General features: G+C 43.9%; 1 protein-coding gene across 2 annotated transcripts in view; it reads right to left on the bottom strand.

Annotated features, from left to right (window-relative positions):
- Positions 1-889: 889 nt before the first annotated feature.
- The window catches only part of Reck (reversion inducing cysteine rich protein with kazal motifs), a 70995-nt gene continuing 51255 nt past the window's right edge, over positions 890-20629 (bottom strand). For both annotated transcript variants that reach the window (XM_051187679.1, XM_051187680.1), the window contains 11 exons: positions 20165-20377; positions 17904-18040; positions 15786-15926; positions 13560-13748; positions 11958-12080; positions 11004-11175; positions 7749-7941; positions 6465-6675; positions 4992-5065; positions 3155-3310; positions 890-2415 (listed from right to left, as the gene is read on the bottom strand). In XM_051187679.1, the coding sequence (XP_051043636.1) occupies positions 2197-2415; positions 3155-3310; positions 4992-5065; positions 6465-6675; positions 7749-7941; positions 11004-11175; positions 11958-12080; positions 13560-13748; positions 15786-15926; positions 17904-18040; positions 20165-20377 (1828 nt within the window). In that variant the 3' untranslated portion in view covers positions 890-2196. The remainder of the gene's footprint in view (positions 2416-3154; positions 3311-4991; positions 5066-6464; positions 6676-7748; positions 7942-11003; positions 11176-11957; positions 12081-13559; positions 13749-15785; positions 15927-17903; positions 18041-20164; positions 20378-20629) is intronic.

Genomic DNA, 20629 nt, shown 5'->3' with positions numbered 1-20629 from the left:
CTGTGGCAGCATTGGCAGGCATGGATTCTCCATTCGTGTGGTCATGCCATGTATTAGAGCAGCAAATGTAGCAGGTCTTTTTTTATACTGCCAGCTCCCAAATAATGACATGGAGGCTTCTTATTAATTATAAAAGTTTGGACTTAGCTTAGGCTTGTTCCCAACTAGCTCTTATACCTTAAATTAATCCATTTTTACTACTCTACATTCTGCTACATGGCTTGATATCTTTGCTCAGTCCCACGTCCTCCGTGTCTGGTTGGCAAATCCAGGCTCTCTTCTTCCCAGAGTTCGTATCTCTTCCCAGAAGTTCCTACTATCCTCTCCTGTCTAGCTATTGGCCATTCAGCTCTTTATTAAACCAACTTGTCTTTCTCCTGCAAGCCCTTCTCTTGCATTGTCAAACATCTTGCTTGGATAAACTCCAGGGAATAGGAATTTCTCCCTCAGCTTAGTTCTCTGCCTGCAGAGCTTTGCTGGGGCAGGGGGGAGGGGGACTTTCAGCAACAGCTTCACTTATTCAGGTGATGGGAAGCCATTATGATCTGTTATGTTAGTCAGATCCTCATCAGGAGCCCCTCCATCCCCACACTTCAGAGTCAACTGCCCCCAAATGTCCCCTGGAGCTGGAATATGAGGCCAAGGGAACAGACCTGCCTGTCTGTTTCTGTCTTGGAAGGCCCGAAGCTGGAGTCTGCACCAGATTCTGCCACTGCCTTCACTCTCTGGCTGTGCCCAGGTGTTCAACACAGCTCTTTCGCTCTCCCAGAGGTCTTGGCTTGGGATGATTCCATTCTAGGACCTCTCATTGTACAGTAAAGACACAACTCACTTAACAGTGAGAAATGGTTTCAATATGAATGTCCACATTATCTGGAAATACACATGATCATATAAAATTACTTTTATTAAAATAGAAAAGCTTTCTAGTATATTGATGTATACTATATATAGACATATATATAGCATATTGTGGTATACTACATATAGAATATATATATATACAATATAGCTAGTATGTTGAAGACATTTAGACAGAAACAGAGGCTACATTAACATCAGCACTGAAATCCTCTGAAAGCTCTAAGTGCCCACTTTTCAACAACATTTTGGTATAATAAGCATATTGCTGTATTTCAGAGGGTACAAGTAACACTGAAATAATACTTCATGTAAAATCTAAGTTCAGGTGCATACAAACAAGAAGTATTACATTAATAGCTTATTTCAAACTGTGAAACATTCAAAGCATCCAATTTCTTAGACAACATGCAAACATTTTAATACTTAGCCTGACATTTTAAATATATAAACCACAGTCTTTATAATTATATATAAAAAGAAGTCAGACAGACACTTATCCACACTGTGCACATCACAAAAGCAAATGTGTCTTCATGAACGGAAAGTACAGGGCTAACATATATGATTGTCATTTTACAAATATGGCTATTCACCTTCATAATAAAATTAAAAAATCATGTACTATTTACATGAACTAATTATCTTACTTTTTGGCAATTATATAGTAGCAGCAATTGGTTTAAAGTCTGATAGTTAAACTCTCTGAACTGATGAGTACTGACCAGCATATCTGGCTAATATAAAACTGCAGGACACAAGACGCTTGGATGCAGTGGGACTGCCCCCATTCACAGGCACCAACCGGCAAAGACTGAAAGGACCACTTGCAAGACAGGTCCGTTAGAGTCCTGCCTTAAATGTCTATGGAGTCTGCCTGTGATCATTTGAAAGCTTCCTCTCCCTCTATGCTGGCACAGCAGTGGCCTTGCACTGAGCCCTTAGCTTCTAGACACAGAAACCTGCACAGTGGCAGCCTCAACGCTTACAGGAACTCTGAAACTACTAGGATACAAACCCAACAGCAGAGGGCCTCTCCTATAAAGTGATCGTCTCTCTTTGATTAGTGACAGTAAGTTCGCTTTGGAGAAGGGGACTTACCTACTGAGCAAAATGCAAATTGTGGCCCTGCGACCCACCAGCAAGTGATCTCCATTACACTGGGAGAGCCTAGTTTATCGTTTTAAAATCAAGGCAAAACCCCTAGTATTGGAAAATTAAAAAATACTGTGGTGCTGAGAGGTGACATGTGCTTTTGCTCAGCTAGCAGTCTTGAATGTCTTTCACAAGGTGGGATGGCCGAGTCGAGGAATGATTTGCAGTTTTTGTGGGCAGTCAGGGACGAGTCCAGAGCAAGTGCATGGTGAGACCCAGGCTGAAGAGGAGCAGGGAGTGGCAGGGAGGCCTGTCCTCAATGGCAGAGGATGGGAGGCTTCTGGAGACCTGTACCTGGGAAATAATGAGGGCAGAGAGAGGGACGTGGGATGCCAGAGTGGGACTGTCTGAGTTGATGAGGGACTCAATTTTCTCTGCTTCCTTATTGCAGGCCTCAATCTGTAAGGGAAAAGATTCTTTCAATAGAAAACCTTGAAAAGGTCCAGTCAAGCAAATTCCAGGCACATGTCAAAAGCAGAACAGCCACAGAGGTGGTTCACGTTCCCTTTGCCCTTATGTGTAGTCAGAGTTACAGTTACAGGGCTTAACTTATTATACACATATAAGGGCAGGAATGGAAACTACATGTCAACTGCCTTAGTCAGTCAACCATTTTTGGTTTTGAACAATACTATACCATACACTGCCTATCTCACCAGTGAGAGTCGGTCAGACCCAGTCATAGGGAATGCTTTCACTACTGTTCTAAGGATGAGGACGGAAACAGGTTTGGAATGAGGCAGCTGGAACTGCCTCCATTCACCACTTCCATGAGTCCTCGATACTTTCTGCTGAAAATCGGGCCTACAGAGTGAGGTTCCAAGGTCCCCTGATCTGAGAGGAAGAAAAACTTAGGGCCTTGGACACTGCCTCTAATGGATCATCCTCCTGACAAACTGGAGGCTTTGGTTGGTGGCTGCGTGGCCCATGCCAGTATCCTATTCTACAGGCCTTGGCTGGTGTGTCTGGCTTTGGCTCCAGAACAGATCCTGTCATCAGAGGCTGCCTTGCTTTCTTCCTGTCCTTTCCAACTTCCAAGGTGTCCCTTCCCATCCCTGGTCTTGTCCCCCAACTCCCACTGTCAGTCCACTAAACTCTAAAAGTGGAAAGATGGCTGCACAATGTGTGTGAACCCCACCTGCAAAGCTTTTGGATAATGGTCAACAGGAATAATCAGGATCACAATTTCCGACTCGATGCTCAAGTATCCAAACACATCACACTGTGGGACAGACACGTGCATGCGGATCTTCTGCAGAATCTCCAGAACTGTTATTGGCTTCTTGTTTGTCACCTAGGAGACATTTCCAGGAACTGAAGAGGATCCCTCTTGCTGCCTAAGCTACTCTGCTTCAGCTGCAGTTGAAGAGGCTCTTTGGCCAGTGCTTAGCACCAGCTTTGGCTTTGCTGGTCAAAATCCTGTTGCCCAGGGCCCAATACAATGGGGTTTGGGCTGTCCACAGAGGTTTGCAGCCAAAATTAACCCCCAGCAGAAGTACTTTGGTTTGCACAGGGTTTTGCCTTAATCTTGTTAGCTCTACGGCAATCCTGTACCTGCATACCCAGCTCAGAAGTGCTGTTTATTTATTTAGGTTCTTTCTGTGTTTGAAATAGGGTCCCAAGTAACCAAGGATGGCCTTGAACTTTATATATGAAGATGATCTTTAACTGCTCATCTTCCTGTCTCTAGCTCAGGCTCTGTCTGTCTGTCTGTCTATCTATCTATCTATCTATCTATCTATCTTCTATCTATCAAATGTGTATGTGTGTGTATGTTTATGCACAGCCAGAGATAATTCTGGATGTCATTCTTCAGGATATCTTTTTACCTCCTTTAAAGAGATATTTATGCCAGTAGTGGTAGCACACGCCCTTAATCCCAGCACTTGGGAGGCAGAGGTAGGCAGAACTCTGTGAGTTCAAGGCCAGGTCTACAAAATAAGTTCCAAACAGCCAGGCCCACACATAGAAGCACTGTCTCAAAAACCCAAAAAGCTTTTTAAAATCTCATTTTTAATTATGTATGTGTGTGTGTCTGTGTGTGTATATATATATATATATCGATCGTCCGGTACATGCATATGTGTGCAGGTACCACAGAGGCCAGACTCACAGTTGGTTGTCAGCTGCCTGATGTGGGTGCTGAGAACTCAATTTGAGTCTTCTGAAAGAGCAGTAAGTACAAGAGCACTTAACCACTGAGCAATCTCACCTTGTTTTTTAAGACAAGGTCTTTCATTGGCCAGGAGCTTCCCGAGGACCAGAGTCTGAGTCACAGAACTCAAGTAAAAATTCTGCATGTGGTGGGACATACTTGCAATCTTTGCACTGAGGAGGAGAAATAGGAAGGCCCCTGGACCTTGCTTGCCAGGCAATCTGGCTGAACAAGAGACATTGAGTTAGTGAGAGACCCTGTCTCTAAACACAAGGCAGAAGTGACTGAGGAAGGGATCCAACGGAGCTCTCTCCAGCCTCATAAACACTTCCCAAAAAGCAACTGCTCAGAACTGGAGGGCAGAGGGAAACAAAGTTCTGTGGAAATAGGTGTCTCAACAGGCAGGAAGAACAGCAACTGGCATGGCTTTACCTATTGCATCACTAGAGTCCTGGCTCCCCAAAAGGGGGCAGCTGGGAAAGGGAAAGACAGATAGACAGGGAAGGAGGCTCCTTGGGGGAATGGGTGCTGGGATGCTGTGGGGTGCAAAGGCAATCTGGATTTCTACTACTGCTGGCCACCTGGCCCTGACTATGCTCTTTGAGCTGGCAAGGACCTTTCCTAGGAAAAGCAAGGCAGGGAGGAGCACAGGTCAGGAACCAGTCACCCTGGGTGTCAACCCTTGTTCTACTGATTATGAATTATGTGGCCTTGAGGAGCAGGTCCTTTATCTATACGCAGGGACAATGCATTCTGCACTCCAGGATTCCTGAGTTTAGCAATGTGCTTTCAATGGTACCTGGCATATGAAGCAACTTACCTTAGCAATAGTGTCCAGTTTTTCTTTGTCAAATAAAACCCGTAACATCCCAGCACATAATGGGCAACACGCACCTGTGACAGAAACCATTTTTATGAGTTCAGAACAAAAAACAAGGAGAACCCAAAATGAGTGGTAAAGTGGCCAGCCTCACTGTGGCCTTCACTTGTCCTTCCTGATGATTTATATCTTCAGCTGTGCTTAATGAGCAACCCAGGGTCCTGATATTTGTGTTTACCAAAGCCATCCCTCCATCTTGACAACCTCCTCTGGCGATGCTCAGGGCGCAGAGGCTGTGGAATAACAGCACACTAGACCCGCCTGCTTCTCATCTCATGCTCTGGTCCTGCCCAGCAGCTTGTGCTGGGCCTCTGTTTTCCTGTCTGCACAAGGGAGCCTCAGGTGTTGCGTGCTTGCTTCACATGTAATTTTCCAACTACCTGAATCTATTTAAAAACCACAGCAAGGCATGAGACAGTCAAATCTTACGCCACGTTTAACAGAGCTCATCAGCGGCCTTTCCACCAGGCCCTCACCATCGGCTTCATCAGGCAGTTCTGACTTGACGGTTTGGATCTGCAGGGACTCTATGCCCCCTCCCTTGGAACGTGGTCTCCAGGAGGGAAGAGGGTTCATTTTGTTAACCACTGGGTCCCTGGTGCTTAGAAGCATGTCCTGAACACAGTGGAGGCCCGGTGAGTCGCAGATGAGCTCCCACCGCTGCCTGCCTCACTGATGAGCGTGAGCGTAACATACACTGTCCATAAACACTGATGCTCACAGAGCCTCTGGCTACACAACTAAATCAACTCTCCTTGCTTCTCTCAATTACAAATGTTTGTGTTCATCAAAACACTTCAATTATCCATTCAACTACTAATTAACTGTTCAGGTACTTTAACGTAAATGTATGCATCTAATCCAGTAATCCTAAATTTTTAATTTAAAAACTACTTTATCTGCTTACATATTAATGCCTGATGTAAGATTTTGATTGAAAAGGGTTGACAGGCTGTTGTGTCTATTTTTAATTCTAAAATTGGATCCATTCCCTTTATTTTTCGTGTTTTGTCTGTATGCATGTATGTGTACCACGTGTGACCTTGGTGCCAGAGGAAGTCAGAAGAGTCTGACAAGGGTTTAGAACTGAGTGACTGATGGTTGTGAGCCACTGTATTGTTGCAGCTCTCCAGCCACTGCCAAGCTGTTTTGATGTCAGCAGAGCAAACACTAAGATAATCCATAGCTTTGGAGTTCGCTCAGAGCAGTCAGCATGAGGGTGTCCTGAACTTTTAATTTTTTGTCTTATTCTGTATCCCTGAGCATCTATGTCACAGGCTACCTTTCTGAGTGCCAGGATTACAGCTTTTCCAAGTTTACAGACTCAGGAACTCTCTTCTCAATGGCTCATATCCTGGGGTGGATTAAATACTTCTGGTCCTACCCCTGCCAACTCCAGACACCCCAGCTTACCAGGTGGAATGACGGGTTTGCAGCCAATGGCTGAGAGTGAAGGACACTTCACAGCAGCACACTCTGCCACAGCACTGTGTTCAGAGAGGACCCCGACAGCCTGGCAGGGTCCATAGTAATCAACTGCCACACGATCCGAGTACGCAGCACACACACTGCTGTAGGTCTCACCATTGTGGCCACAAACAGGCTCCGTGGCTCTGCAGAAGGGCTGAGGAAAAATGAGTAACTTTTAGCCTGGAAACTCCTATGGTATCTTTCTAATTGTGAGCACAGAGCTGACCTCCCTATTTTCAGGAAGTGAAAAGACATGGGCATAAGTTCTGGGGAGCCTCTGAAGCCCTTGAGGTAGACTAAGGAATAAGCTGTCTCAAGTTAAAAGTCTTTGAAATTTGGGTGATCATTCTGAGACAGATACAAGGTAAAAATATCCCTTGCCATTCCTTCACCCAGACTTCTCTTAGTGGTCAAGAAGGTCTGAATAAAAAGATCACTTCCTCTTCATTTAAAGGAGGAGGAGACCTCACCATGTCATGCCGGGTGTGGGAAAGGGAGGGATGGGTAGAGCAATGAGTGGAACAGACATACCCCGTTCCTATTAGGTGGTTAGGGATTTCCCTGAGAAACACCTAGCTGAGGAGTGGGCAAGAATGGAGAGAAGGGTGGCAGTTACAGCAGATGGTGTCTGTGTAAGTGTTACACCAGCTCCAAGAGAAAACAGTAGCCAGATAAGGGACGCTCCATGGACAAAAAGTATGTCTGGTGTTAGTGGCTTGCAGGCAGGTGATGCTGGGCCCAAAGATGGGAATATCCCAGCAGAGCGGTCAATACAGAATCAGGGAGGCTGGTGGGAAGCTCCAAGGAGGCTGTCCGTAAGGTTACTTAAGTGGAGGCAGATTTCACAAGCCTAAAAGACTGAGTTAGGCCCATGTAAAACATGTAGTAGAGATTTTCACCTCACTTCAACACAGTGGGGGGCAGAAGGGAAGTAGGAAGTGGGGGGGGATGAGTGGTGGGACCGCTTTTCTTCCTGATTTGTTTTCTATGACAGCTCACGAACTGTGGACAGATGAATGGTGGTGACCATATTGGATGTGAAGCCTTAAGTCTTTTCCTAGGAGTAGCTTGAAGTCAGGGTCCGCTTGCTTCCCCGTGCCTCCTGACACTAATCCCGAGCTAGCCACATCACTCCCTTCTCTGGACAGGACTGCACTGTGCCGGTCTGGAAAGGGTCAAAAGCTAACTTGGGCCCATTCCCTCTGGTTTGGCAGCCAAATGACATACCTGGCAGGGGCCTCTGTAAGAGAGGCTTTTTCCTCTTTGGTACAAAGTGCAGAGGTTGCTGTGCTCCATGTGGTCTGTATCACACACAGGGTCTCGGACCTGCTCACAGGTGAGCTGTCTGTGCACACACTCATACTGGCTACATCCAAATTTATCAAAAGTTGTCAGGCAAACCTGTGGTCTTGGCACACATCTGAAAAACAAAAACAAACAAAAACAAACACGATGAAAGCCAGCAGATGAACCAGAAGCATGGAGTGACTGGGGGGCAGTAACGTCCTGGCTGAGGGTGGCACAGGCAGCCTAGGAGAGAGACAGGGTTAATGGAGTATATGGAGAGGACAGTCAGAACAGAAAATGAATGAATGGCTGAGTACTGAGCCCTGGGGACACATTGAAGAGGGTGTTCTAACTGGAGCCTGGAGGGTAACGAGCAGGTCTGAACATTGGAGGCTGGAGACCCGGCTCAGTGACTGAGAGACATCTCTTCAGAGGGGCCAGGTTCAATTCCCAGCACCCACATGGCTGTTGTAACTACTGCCTGTAACTCCAGTTCCAGATCTGATGCCCTCCTCTGGCATCTGAGGGCACATAGTACATAGACATTCATGCAGGCGAAAAACATTCATCCACATAAAATTTTAATTTTAATTTGGCTTGGGCCAAATTGTATGCCCCCCCCCCGAGAGAATATACTAACCCTCTTCCAGCCCCTCTTATAAGACAGTATCTATTTCCTAAATTTATGTTATCAACTTTTGGTCTGCCAATTCAACAGATGCAAAGTGGCACATAGTTATAGTTTCAATTTAATTTACATTTCTGGCATTATGAGGAAGATTAAAAGTTGGTCCTAACTGGGTGTATGTTGGTAAAATTCACTTAGTCTTCTCTGGATCATACATCTAGATTGCATTCTTTGGTCTCCCCTGGAGGCTGGCTGAGCCGAGTGACTGAGCTCTAGACAGTGGAATGTGGTTGGCAATAGTAATGATGATGTCACCTCTTCAGGTGGCTCATGAAGGCTTCTCAAGAACATTCTCCACCATCTCCCTTCTCTTCTCTGCTCGCCAGAAGCAGGGCATGTAAAGGAGTGATGGAGATGGCAGAGTCACTGCCAGAGGACCCCATCTCTAAGGAGTAGCAATGGAGCAGCCTGCTGACTGTGCCAGTGGGCTTCGCTTAATCTACTATACGGAAGAACTGAATTTAGTGACTTGTATATAATAGAGTTGCTTAAACTTTAATAAAGGAACATATTTCTGTCCCCTGTTTGAAACCAGGAAGGAAAAAAAAAAAAAAAAGCCAAACACATTCTCACTGCTTTCACTGCTTTGGTTAGGGTTTCTATTTCTGTGAAGAAACACCATGACCATAGCAACTCATAAAAGAAAACATCTAATTGTGGTGGGCTTACAGTTTTAGACGTTTAGTCCATTGCCATGATGGTGGGACATGGCAGAATGCAGACAGACATGGTGCTGGAGAAGGAGTTGAGAGATATACATCTTGATTTGCAAGCAGCAGGGAGAGAACTGTGAACTGTGTACTGGGTGTAGCTTGAACATATAGGAGAGCTCAAAGCCAGCCCCCACAGTGACACACTTCCTCCTACAAGGCCACACCTCCTAATAGCACCATTCCCTGTGGGCCAAACAGTCAAACCACCAACCCCCAAATGTTTAAGAGCCACTTCTATTCCTTTTTCTGTGTTTCCTTGTCATTTTTTTTCTATGAAGCTATTATTGCTCAACAGTTTCCACAGTAAGATGGTATTCCTCATATTGATTTGTCAGGGTTATTTCTCTGTGATATTGTTCCCAATATGTCATCTGTTACCATGCCCACCAAAAATGTACTTTTTTGTGTAGCTGAAATTTTCAAATTTTTCTTCTATACTGTCAATCTATCCAGAAAAGCCTCTCCACTTTGGAGATGTAAAACAAGACAACCTTATCCAGGATATCAGCCAGTAAATGCTAAGTTTTGTTTCAGCTGTATGGATGTGATGCTGGTTTTTACTGCCAACTTGACACAACCAAAAACCACTTGCAAGAGGAATGACCTAGACCACGCTGGCCTGCGGTCATGTCTGTGGAGACTGTGTTGACTGTTAGAGTGGGAGGAGCAACCCCAAGTGTGCTGGGCCACCAATTCATGTGCTGGGCCCTGAACAGTGTCCCTGGGTCTAAGAAGCAGCGAGCGGGCAGTGCAGACAGTTACTCCCTCTGCTCTTGCCTGCAGATTGACGCTCTAAGTTTCTGCCCTGGTTTCCTTGCAGTAATGAACTGTAACCTGGAACTCAGAGCCAAGCAAACCCTTTTCTTCTCAAAGTTGCTTTTGTGCTCAGGGTGCTTTATCACAGCAACAGAAGTGAAACTGGAACAATGAACTTTAACAGACATGTGGCTGATCATTTGTCACTTCATTACATAAGAAAATCTCCCTTTTATTCTGTGCCAGACTTTTCAAGACCAACTTTCTGCACAAACTCCTTCATCAAGAGCGAGCTATGACTCTGGGACAAGGCTTGCTCGTCTCAAAGGTGACCACTGCAGGTCCAGAATGCTGAAATCTAAGTCAGTCACACTTGTCTGGGGACCGCCACATGCAGTGTAGAAGTCCATCAAGGCCAGGTCACTGTCATCTGGCTTAGTGAGACTACAGAAAAGGGAGTCTAAAGCCAAATGACATCAAATAATGCTAAAGCTGCAGTTTCTGAGATTTCTCATGTCTAAGTCCTACAATGAGTGCTGTAGTAGAAACAAATGCATCCATTTCTCCCATCTCTTTTGCTGCCTGCCCTTGCCTTACTTTTTCAGTCTTACAGAACCCCTGGAACTCCCAGCATGCATTTCTGCTCCTGCTGCCATCTGCTGTCACTATACCAGCTTTCCTCCATACCCTTCTGCTTGCCACAGATTCAGCTCAGTGTGTCTCTGAGCACCTCTGAGGCCCTTCCCACCCTGCATACATTGCTCTACGTCTGTACTCCTAATCATGCAGCCAGGGAGCTCTATGCAGCTCTTTCTCTCCAGACAGAGATAACTTTCTTTCTTGAAACATCTTAGCATGTAGCACAGAATGACCATGAACTCAGAGTTCTCCAGCTTCAGTGCCCCAAGTGCTGGGATTACATACACGAGACACACTACTTCTTAATCCACCTTTGTATTTTTATCATGTGGGGCATGCACACAGAGAGTTTATAGGCACTAGTCTTCGTCTGAGGAAACGAAGTAGCATTGAACTTACCTTTGGCTTTTGGGGCAGAGGTTAGGATTACAGGGATCCTTGGAGATACAAGGCCCAAACTCAAACTGATGGTCTTGGAGACCCACACAGCGGGCGATGCAGGCACTGGGGTAAGTGCGTCCATTCTGTGCACACACTGGGACAAACTGATCTGCACAGTTACAGGGCAGACCTGAAGTGGGGAAACAGACTGAAATAAACATATACTCCCTTCCATGTCTTGATGAAGGCAAACTGCTAACAAACCATGTTAAAATGGAATTGTAACTTAACTTGGGAGTGGGGGGGCGTGAAAACAAAAACAAGACAAACCTGCAGCACAAATTCTAATTGGTCTTAATATTAAAAACCCAGATATAAAGGTAAATGCTGAAAGATCAGAGAAGCAGAATCCTCAGACCAAAGGGTGATCTAGGAATTCTCAGACAGAATGCAATGAGTTCCTGTCTCCTCCTGCCTTATATTCCTCTCTCTGCCCAGCCATATCCCTTCCTGTCTCCACCTCCCTAGTGCTGGTACTAAAGGTATATGATTCCCAAGTACTGGCTCTGTTTCTCTTTTAGACTGGATCAATTTCATGTAGCCCAGGGTGGCCTTGAACTCATTCACAGAGATCAGTCTGCCTGTCTCCCAGATGCTGGGACTGTTTGTGGGAGCCTATGAAAATCAGTGGATAAGGAAGGCTGAGAAAGAACCCGATGTGAACACGAATCTAGAAAGTACACAGACACCTTAGACTACCTCAGTAGGGCTGCACATGGGTTCCTTTTCAAACAGGAAGAAGCAGAGAGCCAGAGAGGATGGTATCCTTCGCTCAAATTTGACACTAGTGTTACTATGTACAACTGCAGTTAGGGCAATTCCTACACTGCCTAGCAGAGAATTTGAGTGCAAAGAATGATAAGAACAATGGCCCCTGGAGGGCGGGCTCTGAATGCCCATGCCTGTGGCTACCTGTGAAGGTGCGGCGGTCATCGTCTGAGCTGTGCTCACTGAGGCAGAGACGGGTGGAGCACACTAAATTGCCAGCAAAACAAGAACAGACATTGCAGTCAATATTGAAGGATGTTCCATGACCTGAAAGAGAGAAAACACCAATCATGCACTAAGAAGTAGACTAAGGAATATGAGATGGCTCTGTGGGTATGGATGCTTGTGGCAAGCCTGAATCCAATCCCCAGGACCTACATGCTAGAGGGAGAGAACCAATTCTCCCAGGTTGTTCTCTGACATCTACAGATATGCTGTGGCACAAACACACACACACACACACACACACACACACACACACACACACTATATATATATATATATATATATATATATATATATATATTACATTTGTTTGAAAGTTTAAACAATTTAAAATCTATTACTACTGCGTGTGTGGGTGCACATGTCAGAGCATAGCTTTTCAGAGCTGGTTCTCACAGTATGTCCTGGGACAAAACGCAGGATGTCAGGCTTGTGTCTCTGTCTCCTCAGCACTGGGATTACAAGTGTATGCCACTATGCCCAGCAATCTTATGTGGGTTATAGGGAAATCAAAAATAAGTTGTCTCAAAGTGTTCTGCCAAATGAATTATCCCTCAAGCCTCTCAAAAAGTTTTACATCAATTCTTGAAAGATGATTTCTGAACACATAAATGGGGTTTAAAGCTGAGACATTTATTTTTAGACAAGGTGTCATTGTGTAGCCCTGGCTGTTCTGGAGCTTGCTATGCACACTAGACTGGCTTCAAACTCATAGAGATCTCATGTCTATAAGGCAGTAGTACATTCTTAAAACCTTTCATTGTCCCCTGATCATCCCCTCCTCCCAATCCAAGTTTCCCTATGTATTTAAGGCTGGCCTGGAGCTCACTCTGTCATCTAGGGTGTCCTGATACTCAGAGAAATCCTCTCAGTCTCCCAAGTGCTGGGATTACAGGCATGAGCCCCAGTGACTAGCAGGGAGACTGGATGGGCATCAGCTGTGAATTAGGGGCAATAATAACAATACACACATAAGGAGGAACTCAGAAATGAAAAGAGATGATGTGGGACAAGCTTGGCATTATGCTTGGCACACAGTCAGAGTTCACTGAGATTAACAAGCAGACCCTTCCTGGGAGGCTTCCAAAAGGGCTCTTTACAAGTCCTACTACTTGCTGGTTATGGTGGTCCTTGACTGTAATCCCATCACCAGGAGACAGAGACTGGAGGATTACTGTAGTCTGTAATCCCATCACCAGGAGACAGAGACTGGAGGATTACTGTAGTTCAAAGCCAATCTGAGCTATGTAGTGAGCTTCAGGCTGCCTGAGTTACAAAACAAGATCCTGTTTCAAACAAAATACCACACACACACACACACACACACACACACACACACACACACACACACACACACACACACCACAGAGAGTACTGTATGGTTGGAAAAGTACTGTCCTAGAATATATGATGTATAGATTGTACTCTTTAGCAAGAACTCATCTCATATTCTTTGTGCAAAGTGAAGACAAGCAATCTCACACTGTAGTAAGACCAAACACGAATATGCTCAAGTCTCACTTTTTCTTTTTCCTCCAACAATACAAGACTTCTGGAGGTCGATACAGTGCATCTCCATACAGTTTTCCAAGAGGCCACTTTGTCCACAGGAACAGATCTTGTAACAGCCAACTTCCCCTGCAGAGGATGGCACCTGGATCAGTGTTCCCTGACGGACAATGAAGTCAGAAGCTTCTCCCAACTTGCAGCCTGTACAAAAATAAAAACAAAACCAAAAACTGAATTGATAATACTGTTCTATGACAACATTTCACATTACACACACTTTACAGAACTCTTCTAGGACTGTGTTGTTATTAAAGGTTGTAAGATTATGTCACAGAGCTGGAGAGATGACTCAGGAGTTAAGAGCACTGGCTGCTCTATCAGAGGACCCAGGTTCACTTCCTGACACCACATGTTGTAACTCCAATTGACCCAACATCCTCTTCTGACTTTTCTGGGTCCTGAGCTCTCATGGTGCACATAAATAGATGCAGATAAAAGACTCAAACACATAAAAGTAAATATTTTTGAAACATTATATTATAGAACATTTACCAAATTAAGCAATTACTTTTGCTCACTGACCAAAAAAATATATCCTCTCAAAAAAATTCCATCTTCTATGGGTAATTAAAGACTTGTACTCCAAAGTTAGCTACAGTCTAGTACAAAAATATTATGAAGCTACATAGAATTGGCCAAGCATAGTAGTATACACCTGCAATCCCAGAACTTGGAAAGCTAAGACAGGAGGATGGCTTGGGCTGCTATGTAGTAAAACCTTATCAAAAAACAAACAAGGAAAGGACAAACATATAGCTTTTATTTCTTTGGGCTAAACATAATTGAAAAATGACAAAATGTTTTAAATGAAGTACATAAACTGACTATTTTTAGGGCAATTTTTAGTAATGAACTTAAGCATACAACTATAAATTCAAAGAACAAGTGAGTATTTGGATGGGCTTAAGGAAAACCCATTTTCTAGGTAATAAATTTTTAATTTATCATAAAATGGGCTTTCTGAGAGTAACAAAACAATTCCGAATTGTTGCATGTTACATAATGTAGAATACATTAATTACCATAGTCACTGTTATTCCATTTTCTTGGTAAAGAAAATACTACTGGCTAAACTATAATACAGTGTCAATGGACATGAAACACCACTCTGAGGTTTAGCTAAACTCATCACAACTTGGTAACTGGCACATTATCATGGTACTCAAGTACACTTAGTTCATTTTGTGCTCCTTTTTACTTCTAAGATTTTTTAAAATGTTGATTCTAACATGGTAAATATCTCCAACACAGAAATAGAATCAAAAGAATCACAATGTTACTACAACTATACCAGGACAAGTAACAGAGATACAGACTAATCAAAATTCTATGAGTTACATTTTTCAGGGGTTAAAAATGTCACTGAGTGGTTGAGCACATCCCTTTAGTGTGCAAGGGCCTCAAGTGGCTCACTGATATATGAAACAAAACAATTATTTTATGCATTTCTAATGGTTTTTTTTTTTTGAGACATGATCTCAACTATGTAGCCCTGACTGTCCTGGAACTAGTTCTGTAGACCAGGCTGGCCTCAAAATCACAGCGATTCACCTGACTCTGCCTCCCAACTGCTGGGATTAAGAGGGTGCACTACCACACCCAGCTATTTGTATGCATTTCAACATGACATTAATCTTATTTTTCATTGAAATAGGGTCTCATGTTGCTCAGGTTGGCCTCAAATCCATTCTGTATTGTGGGATAACCTTGAACTCCTGAAACTTTAGCATCTACCTCCCAAGCAGTGGGACAAGCACCCCCACACTTAGGCTATTTTGTTTTTGTGGTGCTGGGGAATGAGTCCAAGGTTTTCAACATTAGGCAAACACTTTCCCGCAGAGCTACATCCACAGCACATGTTAACCTTACAGAGATGACCAGTGTCATGACATCCTTCCATGTGCTACAGAAAAGAAAACCATGAACAATGGATAGTCTGTTTTTCAAACAGTACACAACAGAAGAGAAGGCATAAAAAGTTGGCTCAAGCTTGTCTTTTCTTCTGTAGTCAAGAACCCTGTAACTTGTATTGAGAGCATTAGTTTACAATTGAAATGATAACTGAAAATTCTATGTGTCTTTGTTTGAATAAACACATTTTTAGTGGCAAACATTTAAACATTACAGGAAAACAAAGTACAGAAAAAGACCCTCACACTCACAGCCCCTATCCCTTACCTTGAACACAAGAATATGGAAGGCAGGGGTCTCCAGATGGACACCCTTTCCGGTTCACTTCACAGAGCTCATTGGCTGGGCAAGGATTCGGGTTACAGGGATGAGTCACTTCTTCTATGATGCTATCTAAAGTACTTGGCCCTGAAGAACCCAGAACAGATCAGTGTAACCAATCTAAAAGAATATCAGGTCTCCAAGTTATCTGGCTTTATCACAGCCGGGATAAATGGAGAGCTTACAAGACCTGATTCTGACAAGCCCCAACTAAGCAATGGATTTCCTCATAATTCATCAGTTTATCACAACAATCCAATCATGCATTTATTAATGGAAGATCCTGGGTACCAGATACAGTAATGGACAAAACAGATAAGCTAACATGGAGCTAATATCTGAATGAAAGTGAGATGAACTCATAACTTAAGTAGGGAGTAGTTCAGAAATGAGACATACTTGGGGTGTGGTCATCAAATATGTGCTTATGTGTAAGAAGGATACTTTCACACTTTAAACAACAATATATGGTAATCTGTTACATCAACATGAGCCTCAGAACACAATTATCTTTTCCTTCCAACATCCTGTCCAGGAAGAGTAGCACTTCAAGCACTTGTGATATTTAAAGCGAGCACTGCTATTCAGACCAGAGCATCCTTGGGTCTCCCTCCCGCTGAAATCATTTCCTCCTACACATACCTGACTGCTCTAAGTGGCTAGGATCACAAACACACCAGTTCACTTAACTTGATTCTCAGCCCCACTCAGATTCTGAGACTCAGCTGAGACAGAGGCTATGGGAGCACATCACCCAGCCCCACCATTCTGTCCAGGTTTACCAGGAACTCAAGGTGATCTTCCCACGGCCACAGAGGTTCCCACCCAGCATGCTCTTTTTTCAGTACTGGTCACAAAAGTTAGGGGACATGGTCTCTTTATCTTAAGAGAATCTAACAGATACTGCCATCTCTACAAATTCACCATACTTTCTTCTTCTTTGTTAATATGGTCTTAATTTTATTCAGGGTGGTAAAGGGCCCAGAGCTAAAAGGATTTCCCGTCATGGCCTCTAAGATTAAGGAGAAGCTGCTCTTCTTTCTTCTCGTTTACTAACTAGAGTAAGCTGGGTAAAGTGTCATGGTATGAAAGTAAAGCATATGAAGGAAAGCTGACCGGATTGGTGCCACCATAAACATCCTGTACTACTTGATTTTGGGCTTCCCTGTGCTTTCTTCTGTTCTGTTATTGGCAGTTGGGATTAATCCTAAGGGGAAAAGTAAGCAAGCTGGCCTTTCTGTTGGCCAGCCAGTTTATGGTACTGCTGCCCCCTGGTGGCAGCCCAAACACTAGTTTATCCCTGCATTGGTCTCAATGCTAACAAGGAACCCCTTCTACAATTAATTCCTCAATGAGGTTACCAAGTTCTTGGCAGAAATATCTGGCAGGAAGAAGCTGAAGTATGGAGGCAAGTTCCACTTCCCTTTACGATCTCAGGAGATAGCTCTGTCTTCTCTATTGTGTAAATAAGCCCACACCACGTCTGGCTCAGGTCCTGATGACAGCTTTCTAGGGGAAATTCCATTTTCTGGTCACATCATGAGAAATACCTAATGATTTCTGAGAATGCTGTACTCCACTTTGATCCTTAGAATTCCGACTGGTGAACAGCTCATCATACTTCCTCCGAAAGATAAAACACAATCTCTGCTTACAATTTTTAAGATGACAATGCCAACCTGATAGGATTTAATTACTTAGGAGACCAAACTCTGGACTCCTGGGTGAGAGATTTGACTGCCCCATTGGACAGCCCCGTGCTATCAGCTGGGCCCGGGACTGAAGAAGTGAGCTGAGCACCTGCCTGTCTGCTTCCAATGTCAGATGCTCCTGCCTCACATCCAGCTGCCATGCTGCCTCTGTACCCTTGAACTGTGCCAAATATACCCTTCTTCCCTTCAAATGCTTTTGATGGTGTTTACTTGTTTATTGTCACAGCAACAAGAACAGTAGCCAATGCAGATGGCATCATCAAACAACAGGTTCTCACCCAAAGCGAAGAGCAAGGGCAGAGAGCATGAGAGACACACGTGAACTCTAAGAACAAACCTACATAGTACTTACTGAGGTATGTGTCCAGAGGTATACAGTTCTCCAGGTCATCTGCAGGGGACAGGAACTCACAAATACTTTCAGCCGTGTGGTCTTCAGGGAATCTGTTCTGGTCTCCACATGTCTTGAGAATCTCTACACAATCTGACCTTAAAAGAACGCATGCACATGGTGGGTTCACGGTATTGCCTCCTGTTGTCTGGTCAGAACAGTTTCTGAAGCTTCTCTGGAGTTGTCTTTACTATTTACCAAGCTGCTGAACTTCTAGTTACACTGTAAATCCAAAGCCTAACTTCCTGTAATCTGAGATCAAAGGCCTTGTTCAAAATTCACAGTTACCGCTCCAAGCATGGCGTAGCTTCTACCACCTTTAAGAGGAACCGAGCTAGGCCAGTCTGCTTAAAACTGTATCCTATTCTTAGGGTCCTGGGTCAGTTGCTTCCTTTTCTCTCTTTCTCATTTTAATAACTTTAGTTATCAGCACTAAGGTGTTTGGTTTTTAATAACCAGATAGTTCACAACTTTTTTTCTTAGTCTACGGGCTAAAATGATAGCTCCATAGTTAAGAGCACTTGTTGCTCTTGCAGAGGACATGGGTTCAGTTCCCAGTACCTACATGGTTCAAAACCATTTGTAACCTGATTTCTAGAGGATTCAATGTCTTCTTCTGAGGTATGTATGCATCCAGAGAGGTACCCAGTTCTGTGAACACCGGGCACACATGTGGTGCATATACACACATGTAGGCAAAACATTCACATACAAAAAAATTTATTTTGTTGTTTTGTATTTTTGTTTTTTGAGACAGGGTTTCTCTGTAGCTTTGGAACCTATCCTGTCCTGGTACTTGCTCTATTGACCAGGCTGGCCTCGAACTCACAGAGATCCACCTGCCTCTGCCTCAGAAATGCTGGGATTAAAGGCATGTGCCACCACCGCCTGGTGGCATAACATTCATAAATATCAAATAAACAAACCTTTACTTTTTTTCCTTTAGTCTTGAGTTGAAAGCTTTCTAAGAGTACATATTTAAATCTGTGGCCTTTGGCTTGTCATCCCAGAGTCACACCTCAGTTTCTCCCTTACTCAGGTCATGTTTGAGTCATGTCAGAGACTGATCAGAAGCCGGGCATCACAGCTCATGTCTGTAATCCCAGAGCTCAGGAGGCTGAGACAGGGAACTGCCATGAGTTCAAGGCCAGCCTGGACTACAGAGTGACACAGTAGGACTCCAAAATCAAAACTAAACCAGATAAGAAAAAAACAAAAGTGATCTGGACCTTGTTAATCTGAACTGAGCAGTACTGAGCCACACACACAAGGGTTAGGCTCAGTATCAACTTGGTCTTGGAAAAGAGAACAGATGCTTGAAGAACAGTGAGGTACTGTGTAGTTAGCACCCTACTTTCATCGGCTGGGGAAGCCATCATCTTGACTTTGTCTTAGACTTCCCAAGGAAACCATTCAAAACTGTTCCTACTGTTTAGTAGGAACAGGACCCAGTGACTCTTCACTAACTCTCACTCATCAAGCATTCACAGAAGATCTACTGTGTGCTAGGATAATAACAAAAATATAACAGGGGCTGCAAAGGGGAAAGAGCAAAGAGGAAAAAAAGACATTGCACAGAAAGTAAATTCCTAAGCCAAACAATACAATAGAACACAGTTAAAACTATAGAGCTGGAGGCAGCAGAGTGGGCAGAGGCACTGCCCACCAAGCCTCAAGAACAACTTAAGCTTGATCCCTGGAAGTTGCCCTACTCTAACTGAGGTGCTGGATTCATTCATAGTCTCCCTAAACATAAAAGTACTTTTAAAAATGTAAAAACAGGGCTGGCAAGATGGCTTGTTGAAGGTGCCTGCTGGGACTCTCTGAACATCCCCTCCCCCTCAAGTTGTCCTTTGATACCCATATGCTCTGTGACAGGTTTGCAAATGAACACACACCAAATGAATAAATGTAATAAAAATGTAAAGTATAAAACATAACTGCACTGAAAGTACTTAGAAACTTCTTCTTAAACTAGATTCCATAGTAAAGTACACATAAAGTTCTATGGGAATTTGCACTAAGAATAAATTAGTATTAACCACAGGAATGTGGGAAGATTCCATAGGAATGTCTGGTATTTGACAGCACCAAGAAGAAAGCAGAGGAGAAAGTGTGAAAGCATTGCCCTGGGGGGAGGGGCACAGGCAAAGGGGAGGAAACTCTAAAGAGAGGCTCTGCTAGAGATTAGGGAGGGTCTGAGCCCGCCCCCAGTCACCTACTTGCAGATGATGCTTCCTCGGGATTTACTATGGCAAGGCTTAATCTGCAGCGAGCAGGCGATTGCTTTCCACACTTCTGGCTGGCACTTTTTAATATCGAGGACAGGGATGCTGGTGAAGGGCATCTTGATGCTTCCTTTCTCCCACAGCTTCATGTCATTCATGGCTCCCTGATCAGACTGAGCGTTACAGCTCCTGAAAAGTTCCGTTGGCCTAAAAAAAAGTTCAGAAGGAATTGAGGTAGATTATTTTCTAGATAGAATGAGTAATATCTTGATAAATTCACACATCACAAAAAATTGATTTTCTTAAAGAGAGAGTACGTACAAGCCATCATAGGCTTTCGGCTTCAAGCACCTGAAGCTCAATGTGGACATTAGCATCAAGACACTGACTCCATATTTTAATTTAACATAGGCTCTTATGAAGCATTTTAAAACTTCAAGGTGCTTTGGATAGAACTAA

The sequence above is a fragment of the Phodopus roborovskii genome, unplaced genomic scaffold (assembly GCF_943737965.1).
Source record: "Phodopus roborovskii unplaced genomic scaffold, PHOROB, whole genome shotgun sequence".
In the NCBI taxonomy this organism is placed as follows: Eukaryota; Metazoa; Chordata; class Mammalia; order Rodentia; family Cricetidae; genus Phodopus; species Phodopus roborovskii.
This window is presented reverse-complemented; position numbering and strand designations above follow the sequence as displayed.